The sequence below is a fragment of the Amblyomma mixtum genome, chromosome 10 (genome assembly GCF_055824585.1).
Source record: "Amblyomma mixtum isolate Tamu chromosome 10, ASM5582458v1, whole genome shotgun sequence".
NCBI lineage: Eukaryota > Metazoa > Arthropoda > Arachnida > Ixodida > Ixodidae > Amblyomma > Amblyomma mixtum.
Window position 1 is genome coordinate 18,857,967 of NC_143021.1, and position 20,204 is coordinate 18,878,170.

A 20,204-nucleotide genomic window follows, 5' to 3' on the forward strand; every position below is an offset into this window, starting at 1 on the left:
CTTGTAAATACCGACTGAAAATATGTGTTGAAACTAGTAGCTATAGCTAATGAGTCACAGACCGGCTTATCATCAATAATGAAGGTATTCGGACTAGTGCTCTGTGGCAATATGGATGCACAAAATTTGCGGGGATTGTGTTTCATTAATTGCGGCAAGGAATTTCTGTAGTAAAAATCTTTTTCCAAGTGAACTTTGGCACGGAGTTCTTCTTTAGCGTGGCAGAACTGTTGCAAAAGTTCAGGGTTACCATTGCGCTTAGAAACGCGTAGTCTGGCAACACGGCGAGAAAGATGCAGTATGTCTCTTGTTATCCAGGGCATACTGCGGTTTTTCTTTTTAGTTTTTAATGGAACAAAACGCTGAATACAGACCTTCACAATGTTTTCGAAAAATGTTACTAAGAATTCACGTCACATGATATGCTAAGGTGCTGAAACTGTTCAAATGCGTCACTTAATAAATCTAGGATAGCCACGTCGTCTGCTCTACTTAAATCCGGAAATGTTGAATAAGTTAGTTTTGAGGAAGGAATAGAACATGGGATCGAAACAAGAACAGCGTTGTGATCGGATATCCCCTCGACGACTTCGCATGTAAAATTCGTCGCGAAAAGAGAAGAGCTTAAAAACACCAGATCCAGTATTGCCGACGACCTCGTGGACTTATCAACTATCTGTTTTAATCCAAATGACAAAGAAAAATTGACAAGTTCATTACTGATTGCAATGTCGTGACCAGTAATGGATAATGTATGCCAATGAATTCCGGGAAGATTGAAGTCTCCTAGGATAATTATATTTGGATTGCTGATATGATGAGAATGCAAGAAGTTACTTAAAGAATGCAGGTGGTCTACGGAAGTGCCCGGTGGTCGATACACCGCACCGATAACAAATGATTTGTTACCTACGTAGAGTTTGCACCAATTTGACTCTATTTCGACAGGGACCGAAATTTCAACAAATTTCAGACTAGACTTAATGAAGAGAGCGACACCGCCTCCTTTCCCATGCTGCCTGTCAGCCCTAATTACAACGAAACCTGGAGGAGTTATTTCAGAGTCAATTACACCATCATGTAGCCACGTTTCGGTGACCGCAATGACATCAGGCGAATGAGTTAGGATTAAAGAGATAAAATTTGGAAGCTTGTTTACTAAACTTCTGGCATTAATGTTCAGAACACGAAGGTTGGCGGCGGTGTCCCGTCAGTCAGAATCTGCGGGTGGCTTGGCACCAGTAGCATTAGCAGCACCAGTGTTCGGGGGCGTTGATTTCGAATCTTTGATCAAACTTTTCTCAACATCATCCCAGTTGTACCGCACGCTATCAATAAACACGTGGTCATAACGCAAATGAACCTTCGAGCCACTGTCACGATAAGATTGCGTTGCATCCCATATTTTTTCCCGGATCAATCGAACGTGAGCAGAGAAATCCTCGGATAAGCTAATGCCTGAATTTTTGAGCCTATGAGCATTTTTTAACGCTTGAGTTTTTTCCCGAAAGTCAAGTAGCTTAACGATGACAGGACGAGGGCGCCCTTCCTGCTTTCTACCTAGCCGATGATACCTTTCTATTTTAGGACAATCCAGCTGAAGGTTATCGATGAATACCTTAGTCACCGCAATGAACAGAGCTTTGTTAGTTTCTTCATCTTCTTCAGCAAGACCGTGAAATATAAGGTTGTTTCTGCGAGAACGGTTTTCCAGCTCATCATTTCTTGAAACAAGCTTGCTAACAACCTCAGACAACGAATTCAACTGGCGTTGCACGGTCCCGTAGCTTGCGTCGCCGTTCGAGGTTGGCGGGTTTGACTCAAGAGCAGAGACTCGTGATTCAAGTGCCTCAAAACGAGAGTTCACTCTCTGCTGGAACCGTTTTATATCTGCAATATCTTCGGCCATTTTTCTCTGGCCCGCAAGCAATTCGGCAAGCATTTCATTAATAGCTGGCTCATTGGAAGTGGAGCAAGCGTCTTCAGTGCTTGCTACTTGAACACTAACGGAAGAAGATGTAGAGCGTGTGCCTGGTTTTGAACCGGGATTGCTGTGAGAGGGTCCAGGATTAGTTTCCACATCTCCGCTTAAGAGAACACTAGTAATGCAGTAAACAAGCTGTGAATACAACGATACAGACACATAACGAAAACCGCGATTGTGTGGGCGAGGAAACAGCATCAAAAATCTGTCATCAGAGCGGACGCAACGTGCGTTTTCAAGAAAACGTACCTGCGTGAAGAATAAGAAGCGGATCAGCATGCTGCCGCTTTCGCCGTCTCCTAGCCCACTGGCAGTCCGCTGTGTAGGCATTGCTTTTATACGATCCGTGGGTGACGTCACAGAACTTGGCTTTAAGATGACCGGTAGATCGAAGATGACATCGTCGAAGGGAGATGCTCGGCCAGGTTGCGCAGTGGAGGGCACACCTGTGCTGTCTTTTACAGGAAAGGTAGGGCAGTCCACGCTCGCACAGATGTCATCCACGTGTAGGATTGGTGATGGCGATGGAACTGAAGTCCGTAGCGCAAGGAAACAAGGCGCCGCTGTAGTCCTGAAGAAGGCACCAGCGAGGCAGGCGCAGAACTGCGTGAAGAATAAGAAGCGGATCAGCATGCTGCCGCTTTCGCTGTCTCCTAGCCCACTCTGGCGTCGTGTGTCGTCGCGTTTTCACTACTATGGCTTTTGCACACTGCGTTCGCGCGAAAGTCGTCTGCGCACACACGGACAGCGTTTTTGGAATGAAACATCTTAGTAATGACACTCCGTACTCCTGAAAAACTACGACTGTTTCGCAACAAGTAGCTCACCGCCCCATGATGCTTTGAGCGTCCATGGTGGCTGAAGTGCAGCGTCGCCAGCTTTCCCTCTAGGTAATAGTAAGAAACTCTATTGTCCAAGTAGCACACCATTCCCTCCAATCCCTTCAGCATCTCGTCCATAACAGGCTGAAAAATCTCCAGAGCACTTGAAACGGCATACGCAGATACTTGAACAAGCCAGGGTGCGTGTTAATAGTAAGCAAATTCTGTGAATCTTCATGAACGTGAAGATGCTGGTATGCCGTCAAGCACGTCAAACACAGTAACCACTTTACCTCCAACCAGGACTGTGAAAATGTCCTCTACAGGTGATAATTGGTAACGCTCAATCTTTATGCACGAATTCAAGGTGACTATAGTTTCCACGTAGTCTCACCTTATGCTCAGGCTTTGGGACTACTACCAACGGTGTGGCCCAGTCGCTTTGTAAGGCCGGTTGCAGGATCTCTTTTTCCTTTAGAGCTAGAATTTCCTGTGCAACTAAATCTTTCAGTGCATAGCGACCAGTACGAGCTTTACAGAATACAGGACGAGCCTCTTCTTTCAGCACAATTTTCGCTTCATAGCCCTTTATCAACTCAACTTGCGGACTGATCCCATCCGCATACCTCTGCAGCCGTAGTTATACGTTTTGATCTGCTTCCGTGTTAAACACGTGATTCCAGTTTATTCTGAGTTGTGCCAGCCAGTCCAGCCCTATAGTCGGATACAACTTAAGTCTGCAGTGAAGCTCCGCCCACACTCAGCCTCCGCACACAGAATTCCTCCACGACGAAAAAGTAGTCAATGGCTGAAACGTTTCTTGTTACGTAAACAAGAAGCTTAGCGCAAGAAAAAAGTTACGAGCTCTACAGTTTTGATACGTGGATTGTTTGATAAAGTCAAGCTTTAAAAAGCTGATTTCGTTTACAGTTGCGATTGGCCACCGGAGTAATACAGGATGCCGCGGCCCAGTGTTAGCAACTGCTGTTTTTTTTTTTTAAGTTGTATCCTGCTATAGTAGTAACGGCTGAGTTTTTAAGGCGAAAGCCTTTAATGCCTCATACTGTCGTTAGCAGACGCTGTCGGCAGCGGTGTCGACAGACGCGTCGGCAGATTTCTCCGCCTTTCGGCGTCACTGCTTAAAACAAAAACTGCGCCGAGGGTGGGAATCGACCCAGAGCCTTTGGCATTTGAAGCGGAGACGCTACGACTCCGCCACGAAGCCTTTTTTTTTCTTTATTTTCGAGATTGACATGAAAACAATAAGACCACTTCAGCTACACTTGAGCTGATACGGGTGAGGTTAAAATTTCTTAAGTTTCACTAGATCATCTAGTAGTGTTACCCACTGGGGTGGGTCACGCTGCGCCTGGTAACATTCCCGCAGATAAACATCACTTTCAACAAAGTTCTCACGTGTACTACGAGTGTTTATATCAGCATGCCTTACTTGCATTCGCGTTTTCCACAAGCTGTGGAGGCCAAGAAGCATTAATAAGTCATAGGGTACCTCTTTGCGATCAACTGGTAGAAATCTGATCCCATAAGGGTGCAGTGGTAGTTCTTTCTTGATGGTTCTCTGCAGGACATCCCAGAAAAGTATGGCGTCCCAGCAGTCTAGGAAAACATGTTCAATTGTCTCCGGCTGCTTACATAACAGGCAATTTGTTGTCCATGGGACAAAGATTCCTTTTTCATGGAGCCAGGTTTTAACGGGTAGTGTATTAGAGTGCAATTTGAAAAAGAATGTTTTCACTGTCGGCCGGACCGGCATCATTTTCACCCGTTTTAAAATATCCTGCCCTGGGCAGGATATTTCGCTGCCGTGTCTTCGCTGCCGAAATACGGGCCACATTCGTCGGGAGTGCCGAGTCCCGCGTTGCGGAACCTGTCGGCGTTTTGGCCATGAAGAAGGCCAGTGTTCTCGCACTTACGCGAACATCGCAGGACCTGGGACCAGTGAAGATGCGTCCGAGCATCTGATGGATGAGGCGGACGCGGAAGAGGCAGCCAAAACAACTGGGCAACCAGTTGTGCAGGATGGACATACGTTGACGCCTCTTCAGAAAAAGGTGACGACGACGACCAGTCAAGTAGCAGCTGCAGCATCAGTGGAGCATGGCTCTCAACAAGACGACAGTGGCCAGGAGACGGACGCGACGGAAGTCGCGTTCGACACCACGAGCAGCGTGGAGAGTGATGATAACGTCGCCATGGACACAAGCAAGGAAGAGGCCGCTATGACAGCTGCGAAGCGGTCGCATGACGAGAGCGTAGGCGAGAAGATGCCGCCTGATGGGGGCAATGATGAACCGCCGCCGAAGACATCGGGAGTCAGACGCTCGACGCTACGGCCACGGCCGATCTTTTCGGCTGACACGCGGCAGGCGGGTAAACCGCCTCCGTAGCTCTAGTGAGACCGTGTTGGTGTGAATGTCAACTCTTCGTCGATCATCTTCAAGATGGTCCGGCAGCGGCGATATGTCTGTGTTTGAAAAAAAAATAAATCGAGGTTGCTCCTCCGACGTGCTTCCAATCGCCACCGGGCGTTACTTTGGGAAGCCGCATGGTCATGCGGACGCTGCGGACCTTCCACCGACGAAAGCCACACCGACCACGGAGGTAGGAACGCGACGGCCAGAAGCGTGTTTTCTCTCTCTATAACACATGGTATTTAAGCTGGACACACCACTTCGTGTAGCCACACTGAATGTCAGAGGGCTTGGAGCAAGAAGGCGGCAGTACCAGCTTCACCGCCTCCTTTTAGACAATGATCTAGACCTGATAGCAGTCCAAGAGTCTAAGATAGAGTCAGAGGAACATGCCGGCCGCATGGTGGTTCCTTTTCATGCAAATTTTCATGTGTGCGTTTGCCATTCTGTAGGTGCATCTGGTGGATGCCTCTTATTTATACGCAACACTTTGGGTATAGGCGTGGATTCGGTTTTTTCTTGTGAAAGTGGCCGTCTTTTGGTTGTTGATTTCACCTTTTCGAAATTATGTTGGCGTGTTATTTGTGTATATGCTCCGAATGTGGAAAGAGAGCGTCAGAATTTTTTTGAATCCTTGGAGTCATGGTTCAAGTGCGACAAAATTTTGGTCCTTCTTGGGGACTTCAATTGCGTGTGCATGGCTGTTGGCAGAGCTAAGTGCAGAAAATTTAGAGATAAGAGTGCTCAAATGCTGACCGCATTTGTTAGTGACTACAGCTTAGAGGATATTGGCAGTGTGTTCTCCACTGGGAGCTGTCCGGAATACACGCACTTTCAGCGCGATAGTCATGCGCGATTGGACAGTGTATATGTGTCAGTTGATCTTGTTCCCTTATGCTCTATTTATCATGTGCAACCAGTGACTTTCAGTGATCATTGTCTTGTGAGTGCCACTTTTGGAAAAAAGAGCAGGAAAGCACGCTTTAACTGGCACTTGTGGAAATTGAATGCCAAACTTTTGGAGGATGAAGAGTTCGTGATGAAAATTAAGGCAGACTTTGAGAACATTCTTATTGCCCAACCAGTTTCTTTTGCAATGGAATGGGAAAGATTCAAAGAGCAGGTGAAGATTAAAGCAATAGAAAGGAGCAGTGTGATTAGGTATAAAGAGAAAGAAAAAAAAAACTCCGCCACGAAGGCTCAAGGTTCAAGCATGAATAAAGGCGCATCTAGTGAATGCATGGGTTTCATAAATAAAATAAAAGGAATAAAGTGAAGGAAACGAAAAATAAAAATAAAAATAAGAAAATAAACAAAAAATAAAAACAAAATAGAAAGAAGATATGAAAATAAAGAGAAAAAGAATAAAAATAAGAAAAATAAGAAAAAGAGAACAAATAAAAATAACAAACATGAAAAATAAAAATAAACAAAAACAAACTGCGCGCCAGGAAACGCTTTCGCCTTGCAGCACTTTAGAGAGCCAAAGTGCCCCCGGAATTCTTGTATTTTTTCCGTGCGACCAAGCCAGATGCCTCGCTAGGCCTACCGCGCAGCGCCGAAGAACACGGAGCTCAGCGTCGCAGTGGCGTTCGCCAGCTGGGCCGCGCCGTGGACCGTGCCCGTGCGCCGTCGTAGTTCGCCATGAGGGTCACCGTAGAAGGCATCCCAATTTCTCGAGAAGAATTAGCAGCCAGTGATTGGTTGATTAAAGTTAACAAGCTCCGGGAAGCGCGAACAGTATCAAGGCCATCCGTGCCCGATTTCCCTGGAGACAAAGCGGGACCGAACCAAGCGTCCCAAATCACCAATGGGCTGCATGTGAAGAAGATGACAGCTGAACTCACGCCTCGGCAGCGAGGACGCCTACTAGCCATGAAATCTGTAGCTTCGAACCAGCCTCGCTTACCCAGCAACGCTCTCAAGCTGATTGTGCGCCCACGCGGCGGACTGTTACTCTCCAAGATTACAACCTACCAAATACTGGAAGCGATCTGCCCGGCTGCTCACTTCACCAGCGACGCTGTTCGTCACGAAGACCTAATACAAGCTAACCTGATACAAAATACTTTCGTCTACTGCACTCCAGTAGTCGAAAAAGCTGACCGGGTCATGCAACTCAAAGAGATCACCGTCGACAACAAGGCTTATGAGATATCTGTCTACTACGCTCCAGACGATAGTTCAAGCCGCGGTGTGATTCGCGGCATCGATCTCCGACTGGATCGAAATAAAATTCAAGCAGAGTTACAAGACAACCGTAACCCACCAATTGTGGACTTTCGGCGACTCGGGAACACCACCGCTGTACTCATCACGTTCGCTCAGCCCCAAGTGCCTACCTGGGTCTACTTCTGCAATAGTCGCCACAGGTGCAACTTATTCAAGAAGAAATACGAGGTGTGCTATCGCTATGCTGAGCTCGGTCATCGAGCCGACGTTTGCGCAAGCACAACTACTAAATGTAGAGGTTGCGGACTATCCAATCCTACCAACGACCACACGTGCAAACCAATCTGCCGCCTGTGCGGCAAGGAACATCTCACGGTATATAGTCGCTGCAGGGAAGTCTTCAGGACTCCTTACGAAAGTCAAGCGCAGGAAGTGGGAGAAAATTCAAAAAGCTGAGGCAGATAAACTCAAGTCCCAAGAGACCACCAAGCGGGTCACGCTCCAGCACATCAGCCGATGGGACCGGCAACGCTCCGATAGCCAGCAGCGGCAGCCCCGAGACCGCTCGAGTTCTTTTCCGCCGCTCAAGTCTCCCGCTCCACGGATGGGGTCTCAGGATACCACCCGGACCAGACGCGGGCCACCTGCAGTCGTCCAGCAGACACGGGCCTCTTCTCAGCCTCTGCAACAGCCACCTGGGCTACCACCATCTCTACCCGATCTACAAGAACGTCATGAACCCGTGAGTACGCAGGGAGGGACTCTCACTACTCCAGACACACGCAAAGCAATTATGGAACTGACAGCAGTCATCCAACAACTCAGAGTAGAGGCTCTCGAAAAAGCCAACGGCCGCAATCACTCCCTCGTATCCTCAGTAAGCACTTTCGTTTGGGTGAGTTGATTCATAACAGCAATTAAAGGAATAAAATTGCGCAAAGGGGTTGAAGAAGAAAAACGCAAAAGGACAGGACAGCGCGCTGTCCTGTTCACACGCCTCTTGCGTTTTTCTTCTTCAACCCCTTTGCGCAATTTTATTCCTCTAATTGCCGTATCCACAGGGATCACCAGAAACAGTACCTATGGATATCGCTGCCCCCAACCGATCCGCACAAAAACGCAAAGTAACGCCCGACACTGACTCCCCCGCGGATGGTTCGCATGCGCGTTTTGTCAAAATCGAAGAAAGCTGCGCCCTCAGTCAAACTCGCATCATGGCTTTAGAAGCACACATCGAACGCTCACTCCCCACAATCGGCTCACAAGTCACACAACAATTTGAGATTCTGAGAAAACCTATAGAAGCACAGGGCAAACTCCTCGCTGCTGTGGTACCCGCGGCCCCTGCGCCGACACCCGCTCCCACCCCACAAATTTCCCAGCCTAATCATGGCGAGCAGCTCGGGTAACACCACCATCTGGAAGTGGAACTGCCGCGGGTTCGCGCGTAAGCGTCCGGTCCTCAAGCAGTTCCTCACCGCGAGTGATCGCCGCGAACTAATAGCCCTCCAGGAATGCGACCAGAACACGCAACTTGCCGGTTACACTACATACCTATCGGAACGAGTAAAGCCTCGATTAGCCACGCTCGTCAAATGTAATCTCACTGTCCTCCAAAACAATTTAAATCCAACTTTCCCCGAACACGTCTTCTTAGAAATAATTCCTTGGCCCTCGCGCAAGCCTCGCACCAGTCTGTAATTAATGTCTATAGCCCTCCCCGAGCCCATAAGGATATTTTCGGTCCTGTTTTCCTCGAAGCCCAGCAGCTAGCGCAGGGACGAGACCTCCTCATCCTCGGTGACTTCAACGCGCATCACCGTGCTTGTGGCTACCCCTACGACTCGGCTCAAGGCCGACGCCTTTGGAATGACTGGCATACGCACCAGCTGACCGTCATCACGGACGTCTTCTACCCCACTAGACACGGTACGGGCCTACACCGAGATACAACTCCGGTTCTTGCCTTTACAACCGCCGCAGTTAAAGCTACTTGGTGCCACACTCACGAAAATTTCGGGAGTGAAGTGATCACTTTGTGCTCGAGATTGTCATACATGAGCCCATCAGGCAATGTACGCGGAAGGCTCAGGTGATTAACTGGGACTTTTTCCGGATGCACAGAAAACAGCATGACAAACCTCCCACTATTACTGACATCAAGGCATGGACAACCGAAATTCTCAAACAATTGTAGTAGTTTATGTAGTTTATGTGGTTTAACGTCCCAAAGCGACTCAGGCTATGAGAGACGCCGTAGTGAAGAGCTCCGGAAGTTTCGACCACCTGGGGTTCTTTAACGTGCACTGACATCGCACAGTACACGGGCCTCTACAATTGGCCGAAGCCACACAGACCGTCGAGTTAGAGGACACAGTTCCCCACTGCGACCGCTACTACGCCCATCTGTGGGAGCGCAAGATGTCGCTCGAAGCTCTACTTGCCACTCGGAAATAGGACAGCGATATCCGACGTAGACTGGCGCGTTCACACACGAATATCGAGAACTATGCAATCGAACTCACTCGACAGAGCTGGCACAACATTTGTGACCGGATGAACAAGACTCCAAACGCTCGTAAAACGTGGAACCTCCTTCGGCATTTACTCGACCCAGCTGGAGGCAAACTCCAAACACGCCAACAGCTCGAGCGAATTTTCCACCAGTATCCTGGCACGCCAGACGAGCTCAAACAAGAGCTTATAAATACTTACATCCGCCCCGAACCAGCAACCAACCCCCCCTTTTATCAGGGCGCTGACAATCCCGGCCTAGACTCTCCAATCACTCTTGCGGAGGCCCAAGGAGAACTCAATCGCCTCAAGACGACTTCGGCGGCCAGTCCCGACCAAATTTTAAATAAAATGCTTAAGAACCTAGACGACGCATCCATTCATGCTCGCTCTTACCGACTACCTTCCAGAATGTTGGGCCAGCGGTACCATCCCTCAGGAGGGGAAATGCGCGAATCTAGTCCTCATCCCCAAGCCGGGCAAACCACCAACCTTGGCCAACCTCCGCCCCATCTCTCTCACGTCCTGCGTTGGGAAGCTGATGGAACACGTTATCCACACCAGACTCTTGAGATACCTCGAGGACAACCATCTACAATCAGACACAATGTCCGGCTTCCGCCCTCATTTAGCTGCCACGGACATTATGCTTCTTCTTCATCATCAAGTGGTCATGAAACGTACGCTAGACACGAAAGCCATCGTCGGACTCGATGTTGCCAAGGCATTCGACAACGTCCTCCATGAAGCGATCCTTCAACAACTTCAGGCTCTCGGTGTCGGACATCGCACGTATGCATACGTCCGAGATTTCCTCTCCGACCGCACAGTACAACTAAAATCCGGCACGGGAGATCCTTCCGTCATCTCTCCTGGAAACCGTGGCACGCCCCATGGCTCCGTGCTTTCGCCGATGCTTTTTAACGTTGCACTAATAGGCCTGCCCAAGCTACTCGCCGACATCCCTCACCTGCACCACAGCATTTATGCTGACGACCTCACACTTTGGATCACGCACGGCAGTGACGGCCAGATAGAAGAGACTCTCCAGACCGCAATCAAACGGATCGGAGATTACCTCATGACAACTGGCCTCACCTGCTCGGCGACAAAGTAAGAGTATATAATCATCCTATCCCCGGGACGACGCCCTCCAAAGATACATCCTGGGATCAACCTCCAGGTGCAAGGCAACCCGATCCCTCGTACAGATCACATCAGGATCTTGGGCTTACACCTACAGGCCAACGGTAGCAGCAACACCACGCTCCAACGCATCGACCAGTCGGTGGTAGAGATCGCACGCCTCCTTAAGCGAGTTTCCAACAAGCATCATGGAATGCGACAATCCAACCTCCTTGCCTCATTCAAGCCTTCATCTGCTCCCGCATCACCTACTCTGCACCCTACCTACGTCTCACTCGTGCCGAAAGCGAACGGCTTTAGGCGTCACTCCGAAAAGCGTACAAGACGGCCTTGGGCCTTCCCATGTCCACAGCTACACATAAGCTCATGGCTCTCGGAATCTTCAATACAGTGAGCGAACTTATTGAAGCAACCCTCACTGCCCAATACGAGCGGCTCTCGCTTACACACGCTGGCCGAGCGGTACTGCGGCAAGTTGGGATCTCCCCGCCGAGAGCGGCCCCAAGTTATGCTGAACTTACCCCGGAATATCGCTAAAATCTCCGCATCCCTGCCATTCCCAAACGGATGCACCCGGAACACCATGCCGAGAGACGGCTCTCTTTCTTCTTTCACTCCCACCTTCCTCCCTTCCCTTACGGCGCGGTTCAGGTGTCCGCGTAGATATGTGAGACAGTTACTGCGCCATTTCCTTTCCTCAAAAACCAATTTACATTTACATTTTACCATGCACGTCAATTCGAGAAACGCTTTATCGGACGTCCGGACGTCACGTATACGGACACCTGTTACCATCCCTCGAAGCCAGCGCCGGTGGCGGTAGCTCTCGCCCCTCACCGCAGCTGGTACACAGCCTGCAGCATTCGCAATGCAGAAACAGTCATCGCAGCAGAGGAGGTTGCCATTGCGCTAGCGCTAGCTGACCCTGATACCAAAATCGTCATCAGTGATTCTCAACAGTCTATCCGCAACTACGATGCTGGCCGTATCTCTTGCCAGGCGTTACACATTCTCTTTTTTACTCCACCCTCTTCCAATCTCGCGTACTTTTTTGGGCTCCAGCCCACGAGTCGCTCAACGGAAACGCCCAGGCGCACACTCTCGCCTGAGATCTCAGCTGCCGAGCGAGCAGAGTGTATGATCAGCCTCCCTGCTTCCTCTGACACTAATATCTCACGCGCTTCTCTACTCACCACTTACACGGACATACTACAGCACCACCGGCTCGAAAGATGTCTCTATACTTCCACACACCGTGATCTAACAAGATGCGAGGCCGTTCAATGGCGCAAACTACAAACTGGCAGTTTTCCGAACCCCTCTTATACAGCAGGATCTTTCCGCAACAGATAGACCCCATGTGCAAACACTGCTCAACTCCAGACACTCTCATACACATGGTGTGGACTTGTACACATTACAACACAAACAACTCAAACACCCCAGAGAAGTGGGAGTCTCTCCTGCGTGCTTCCGAGCCGGCAGACCAACGCCGCCTTATCCAGCGCGCGGTGGAGGCCGCGACATCCCAAGGGATCCCCGCCGACCTCCTCTAAGCCAGAGCAACCGGTCCTTGGACTGGTCCCCTGTTTTGGGGAGTAGAAAGGAGATCATCGCCACCACGGCTGAGTTCCAGGAACGACAACCACAGGCAAAGTTTTCTTTTGACCTTCGTATTCGACACATGCATGCGCCTGTCCGAGCGGCGTTCCACCGTAACTCTCCAGTTCAAGAGGGCACTTTTTTAGGCTTGGTTCTCGTCGTAATGGAGCGTAGATCTGCTCGCTAATAACAGATACCGCTGCGCCGCTATCTATGTGTATGCTCACAGTATGATCAGTGATTTTCACACCTACCAGATAGGCCCGGTGAGTTTACCTGTTTAATTCGACACGAACACTTGCAAATGGCCGGCTCGCTTTTAACTTCTAGTGCATTAACCGCTTTGCCTCGCCCCCCCCCCCCCCTTTTTTTCATCCCAACTTTCGCTAAGTAGAAGAACTGCAGATTGGGCTAGTTGGTGTAGATTCATAATGGTGGTTCAATGAAGTGTCCAACGTTCTTGCACCAGCGGCATCGTCCTTACAACGCTTGCACTCGTTTGGCTCATGCCCTTCACCGCATCGGTAACAAGTTCTGCTAGGGATAGTAATTTTGTGGTGCGCTTACCCCAGCTATTCACTGTGGATGTTCTTTTGTGCTAGCAGCGTGGACTGCGTCCACGTGCGGATTTCCTTCAGACGGTCGGAAGCTCTTCGTCTCTTTTTCGGCGAGATTCGCTGCTTTTGCTACGCCGCACACAGTTTCGAAGTTAAGCTCTTTCCTCTTGGGCAACGTTGCTTGAATGACCGCGTTCCTCAACCCCGCAACAAAGCAGCTACGTACCGAGTCACCTAAGAAGTTCCCGAACGCGCACTTCACTGCAATGTGTCTTTAGTTCAACGGCGAACGTGAATGTGATTCGGTTTCGAGCTAGTGTCGGCGGTCGAACTTGAACCTTCCAGCTATTAACTGGCTACCGGGTGCGTAGTGTTCTTTCAAGACGCTGATCAGCTCCTCGAACGACTTGACATTGGGTGTAGGACGCAACAGCAGGCCCATGAGAGTTCTTTATGGACGTTTCCCGAGGGCAGTAATGAAAGCAGATTTCTTCAAGTTGCTGCCCTCGATTGCGTAACTTTCCAGTAATGAGACGTTCGACATACGAGTTGAAATCCTCGTCACCGCCTTCGACATAGGAGTCGAATTCCCAATACTTCGACATGTTCAGCCTTTCATCCCGTTCTTGTCGCCAGATTATGTAGCAACGGACGCACACCAGTGCCAACGAAGGAATGCCGTTTATTGTCGTACGCGTGGCGCTCATCGTTCAGCGGCACTAGTGTGGCTGTTGATGTCAACGTGATGACACTATGACATGGACCTTCTGGGACCCGTTCCTTTGCCGTCGACAGGCCTCAAGTGGATCGTGTTCGTCACAGACTATTTGACCCGCTCGAGATCCCACCTTACGCTAATTATTGCCGATAAGCCGACACTCATTTCAGCCGCAAGCATTGAAACTCTGCGTATGAGCTCGAGCCGTGTAGTAGGCCTGTCAAGATGCACTTGTCTTTCTAGCAGTGGCAACGCGAAAAATTCGATCAAAGGATCCGACACAACCCGTAGCGGCTCATAGCACCTGCGAAGGGCCTGCGCCCATGCAAACAGTCAACTAGCAGGAATTCAAGACTGTCGTTCCCGCGCCAGCGGAATCCTCTGCTTCGGTCGTCCAACACCGGTATGTTGTCTTAGGCTTCTGACCCTCGAGCGCCCTCGGAAGTGGACATCTTCTCCTTTCAGTTGTGAACATGAAAATAGCTATGCGGATACCGACATCGCGAAACACGCGCGGCAAACTTCGCTGTGGCGTGCACCCACCACTCACGTCCACTCAAAGCCACTCACGTGGACTCACGTTCCCTCATCACTCACCTCCACTCACGCCCACTCATCACACATTCGCATCCACTCACACTCATGAGAGCACACACAACCACTCGTCCATACTAACAGACGCGAGTGTAACTGAGTACCTATGAGTGCGATATATCTTACACTATGCAATACTTTACTTCGTGAATAAAAGGGAAGACAAATTTACGCGTTTAGGCTCGTTACTTATCATAGTTCTTACTGTCTAAGATTTCAAGCGGTCTCAGTGCGTTCTCGAGTGGTAGGTGGCTGCGACATGAAATCCGCACCACGAATGCTCCTGCTGTCGAAACCGCCCGTAGGAACAGTCGCGTCCCTTTCGCCGACCACGGAGAAGGACTCTGTGCTGTCGATATCGTCGTCCAGGGTGTACTGCTCTGGCGAGAAAGTCGGGGTAGCCGTCCCTCCTCTTGTAGCGCTTGTGTGCACAAGCCCAACGCCGATGGCGAAGGAATCATTGACAATGGTGTGACTTCCTACGGCGGCCTTGTAGTGGCGTGCGTCCCCGGAGCTGTTCTTCCAGATTCCCTGGCGGTTTCGCACGTCCGCTGGCAAGAAAGGCCAGTCGAGCCAGCTGAGGGAAACAGTCACAGCAGAAAGTGCGGCGATCACCAGCATCGTTCCCACGGCGAGTCTTGCGGTAGAGGGAGAGGTCGCGTCCTCTACAGGCTTTGGCACTGGCGCGGCACCCCAAACTTCGGTGGCAGCCAGAGAGAAGGTCACGATGCTTGGCGAAGCGAGGTGCACGTCCTGAGTTTGTGTTGGGCCATCGCTGTCGCCAAGGGTCAATTGCAGGTTGGCCGGCGTCTGGGGCGGAAACTTCGAAGGCAGCCTCTTGTTCCTGGACCATTGAAGGCCACTGAAATCTATACGTCTTTCCATTTCATTGATAGCGCTCCAGGCTGCAGTAAGCTGCGACTTCTTCTTCTTCTTCTTCACCATATGAAAATGGCACATACCCACGCGGGAGGATTGGCCAAGGTACGGTGGTGAATGCCAAGGAGGTATATGTGCGGGAAAAAAAACTAAGTAAAGTAGTAGAATGTTTGAAATTAGAAAATATGTATGAATTGTCAAAAATCTTTAATAAATCAACAAATTCAAATAAACAAATAAACGCATCTGCATAAGTACAAATTGAGGTTCCATGGGAACTTTAGATGTTGAAAATCCACGGTTTAAGCAACAGATCACCTAAACTGGCTGATATATGTTGGAACCGCTGGAAATGAGAAGTCTCCAACAGAATGTGGTGAGGTACGGGATAAATCACAGGGTTAGTGAGAGCTGACCTTGCCAATAAATCAGCCACCTCGTTGAAATAGATACCCGAATGACCAGGTACCCAGACAAAGCGGACCTCCCTCACTGTGCGGGGAACAAAAAACCTAAGGGAACGATTTAATAGATAGAGAGGTGCCGGAAGTTTGTGGAGAGACTAAAACGGAAAGGCAGTCTGCAAGGATAAGAACTCCCGTTGCATGCCTCGGAATTTTAAGAACAGCCAAACCAATAGCCAAAAACTCTGCACAGAATACAGGAGTATAATCAGGGATACGACCGGAATAGCTGAAAGCCAGATCTTGCGAATATATCCTAATCGCCGCCTTTTCACAGCTCCAGGAAGCATCAGTGGAGAGAACATGATGAGAAAAATGCTGTAAGTGTTCAGCAAGAAGACCACTTAGGACATTTGCGGGCATGTGTTTTGCATGGGACGGAAAGATATGGTCGTAATAGAAGACGGGATCAGCCCGCGTGTCAGAAATTCGTTGCAAGCAGGTCATATCGACCTGAAGCGGGGCTAACAGGTTCTGCGTGAACCTAGCTTGCGGAAGTTGATAACGTGGCCAATGATTAGAGAAAAAAAAGGTGTCATTGGGATAGAAAATTGGGAGTATTAACACCGGGGACCGGTTCAAAGGACCTGTGGAAAATGCGCACCATGAGTAGTTTGAAGCGTGAATACAAATCGGGAATACTGGCTTCCTCCCCTCTTTCCTTGGCTGATGACGAAGATGACGGAAACATTTATTAGCTGAAAAGGAGAATCCCTGCAAGGGGGGATCACGCTGCTCGTGCTAGTTATCATTTGTTCTTTATCGCTAAAAGTCGGCATAGCATGTCACTCCTGTCGTCGGTTATGACTCTTCTCAGTAAGACAGCACATGCATTGTGGGAAAATAACCATAAGATTAGCTGTGGCGTATACCGCAGCGGGGTCACGAGCTATAAAAGTTTAGAAGAGCAAGTTGCTGGGCTAGTTGGTGCTGTTGCTGATCGCTATATATTCTCTGTATTTCGCAATAAAAATTCAGTTGATAGTCAGCGCCTGTGTACGTCTTTCCTTGTTTCTTGTGTCCCGTCCTTTGCGCTGCTCCACCACGATGCTATAAAAGTTATTTCGTTGATCTGGCATTGAAGTCTGAATTACATCTAATAAACGAGGTATTCATTTTCAAAACTTCAGAGCAGCCTATTACCACATCACGATCAAGAAGATTTCATTTCCCTCGCATCGCCATTACAGGCGCTTGGTCTGGATAGTTCTCACAAGCCTCGCCTCACTAGACGAATTCAGGTGCACTCCGTCAAGCCCTGACAGTGAATTCCCAGCCACGATATTTTTTATACAATACAGAACCGGAAACACGCCCACCTGGCAATTTCAGTAAACCACTACTACTACCACTACTACTAACCCCCTTCCCGCCCACGTCGCCCCTGTGCTGGCGCTTGGCCGCGCGTACTGCTTAGCAAGCGGTCGGTGTATCAGATTGCAATTCATCAGCACGAAGGTAGACGTCATGACTCGTCTATCCTTCGTTCCCTTTCCCACCGTTCACTTTCTCTTCCTCGTTTCTTTTCCCACCTTTCGTTGCTGGCTTTAAAAGTGCTGGAAATAAACCGCCGGTGGCCTTTTCGTCGGCGCAGCCGCATGCTGCAATGAGTGTCCGTCTCTTCTAGACGCACGATACATGGTGTCGGAAGTGCCGAAGCAGTGCCGAAATGGAAGCCGTCAGGCCTCCAGAGCCGCTGCAGTTGTCCTGAAACCTACGAAGAAACTGGCACGTGTTCAAGCCAAAACTGGAGCTTTTGTTCAAGGCTACGCCCACTACACCACCGTGGTCGGAAGCCACCAAGACAGCCGTCCTCCTCAGCATCGCCGGGGAAGAGGATCTCGACGTCGGTAACAACTTCTCCCTCGCAGAAGGAAGACTGCCAGACAGTGCTGCGTAAGTTTGAGACGTACTGTGTGTACGAAGGAAACGAGGTGCATGAAAGACACATTTTTCGCCTTCACGTGCAGGAGGAAGGAGAGCCTTTTGAGCAATATCTGCGGCAGTTGAAGAAAGAGGCGAAACTATGCAATTTCGGCACTCTGGAAGAATCGATGATAAGAGATCAATAAGCACTTTCGTCTGGGTGAGTTGGTTCCCAACAGCAATTAAAGGAATAAAATTGCTCAAAGTAATTCGAGAAGGAAACGAAAGAGGTGTGAGGAGAGGACAGAGCGCGAACTTCCAACCAGCTTTTATTTCTGAGACACCAGCTGCTTATATACCAAATGTGAAATTAATTATCGCAGGCATGATAGGTAACACACATGCGCACTCAACCAGCAAAAAAAAAAACTGCCAATCAAGGAGGAGCACCGCCCATATCTCATCTCTATCGAGCAAACCAAACCAAAGGAAAAAAAAACCGCTGCACCAGGACGGCTGCAGAAGAGAAGGCGAGGCCAAGCTTACGAACACATACTCACACATGTGACACTGCGCGCGCGCAGACAGCTCGATACTCACACGCACACAAATACACACACACATGCACATGCACACTTAAAACGTATCTCATGACAAGGCCAGATCATATATAAAATCATAACAACAAAAAAAAGGAAAAAGGGCCCACCTAAAGTTGATAAAACCAGCCAAAAGGCTACACAAATGAGATGGTTTCATAGGTAAAAGCCACGTCAGTCGTAAAAACAAACAAATTAAAATCTTAAACAGGCAATGCGGCTGGTCACACCTGTCCTTCTATAAAGGCCTTTGGACCTACGTTTCCACGGCACTGTAAAATATTTGGTCGGGTGTTGCGACAAGTTTCATGCTCTCTAGCCGTATACTTGTCCAGCTGTCGGTAAGCAATGGAACGCTGCCCGCACAGCTTATTTTCTCTTCCACTTGTGTCATTACACTGAGGTACTCACACTAAATGCGCCCGGCATTTCTAATGCCGGCCGCCAGTCACTTTCAGCCGCCGCGGTGGCTCAGCGGTTACGGTGCTCGGCTGCTGACCCGAAAGACGCGGGTTCGATCCCGGCCGCGGCGGCTAGAATTTCTTTGGAGGAGAAATTCTAGAGGCCCGTGTACTGTGCGATGTCAGTGCACGTTAAAGATCCCCAGGTGGTCGAAATTTCCGGAGCCCTTCACTACGGCGTCTCTCATAGCCTTAGTCGCTTTGGGACGTTAAACCCCATAAACCAAACCAAACCAAACCAGTCACTTTCATCGGAGTTATGCCACTCAAGCTATGACCGACTGTTTCTGCTTTTTTTTTCTTTTCGAGCGACAGCTGTTAAGGCCACGTTTCCAGTGTATCAGTGTTGTGGTCGTTATAACACACTGTATGACGTCACGCATGACGTTTGACAACGCACCCCACTGATTGGCCAGAATGCGATACAAACACAATGATGACACTCGTGAAGCCACATTTCCCCTCCCCTAGTTCCAGCTCTCGCTCTTGTTGTGTCTGTCATGTCGGACGCCCACCTTTTATCGACAGCCCCCTGCGTTACTCGTGGTTGGCCCTGAAGCACGACTACTCTTCAACCCCCCCCCCCCCTACCCACACACCAACATCCAGCTCCCCTGGTTAATGCACCCGGCTGCTTTAACATTCTCAGCAAAAGACAATCCTACCCAGAGCTGATAAACACTCCGACTAACACCGTCATCACGCCCTAGCCCAGCTGTAGCTGCATGAAATTCGGATTACCATAAGGCTTAACGTCCGGTCACTATTCTAAGGTAAAAAGAATTCAAAAGTCGTACATGGGACTGCTTTGTCTCCAGTGCGATGATCAGAGCGTCGCTCTTGTTTTAAAGCGAAAGTACAGCCTTTGTCAAAAGTAACCAGGTTGCACGTTTTTCTTCTCAGTCGTATATTAAAGCTATTATGCCAGCCCTCAAGCTCTAAATCTCTGTATGGTAAAAAGAACCCCTGTTCTCACCTTCCAAGAACTTTTTGATCTTTAGGGAAGCCGTGCGGGCTCTGTTATACGAATGATAAGCAAACCATGGAGCCTGGTTACTTTTGACAAGGACTGTACTCCCAGCCCCATTACGACAAAAGCCGGTGGCGTGTGTTAATGCGTGTACTCGCAGATGGTACAGAAAATCCCAGCGATGGCGCAAGAAAAAACAGTGTGACGTCATCAAGCGGTCGTATGACGCACACAGCGAGCCCAGCACTGCCACTTCAGATAATCCCATACATGTCGTTCGTCTATATTTACTCTCCACTGGCCGACCTCCATGTGGCGCCGGTTTTCCCGACAACATTCGTGCCCAAAGTGGGACGCAAACGTTCGTCGTACAGCATTCCGGGTGGTTGACGCGACAGAAATGACAGCGCTTTTTTGAAGGCGGG

At 49.4% G+C, this 20,204-nt stretch overlaps 1 protein-coding gene across 1 annotated transcript; it reads right to left on the reverse strand.

Annotated features, from left to right (window-relative positions):
* Positions 1-1,116: 1,116 nt before the first annotated feature.
* Positions 1,117-2,263, reverse strand: LOC149325271 (uncharacterized). Its single transcript, XM_089564219.1, has 2 exons — positions 2,234-2,263; positions 1,117-2,119 (listed from the first exon to the last, which is right to left on the reverse strand). The coding sequence occupies exons 1-2, from the start codon at positions 2,261-2,263 to the stop codon at positions 1,211-1,213; spliced, it is 939 nt and encodes a 312-aa protein (XP_089420345.1). The 3' UTR covers positions 1,117-1,210.
* Between the last annotated feature and the right edge of the window lie 17,941 nt (positions 2,264-20,204).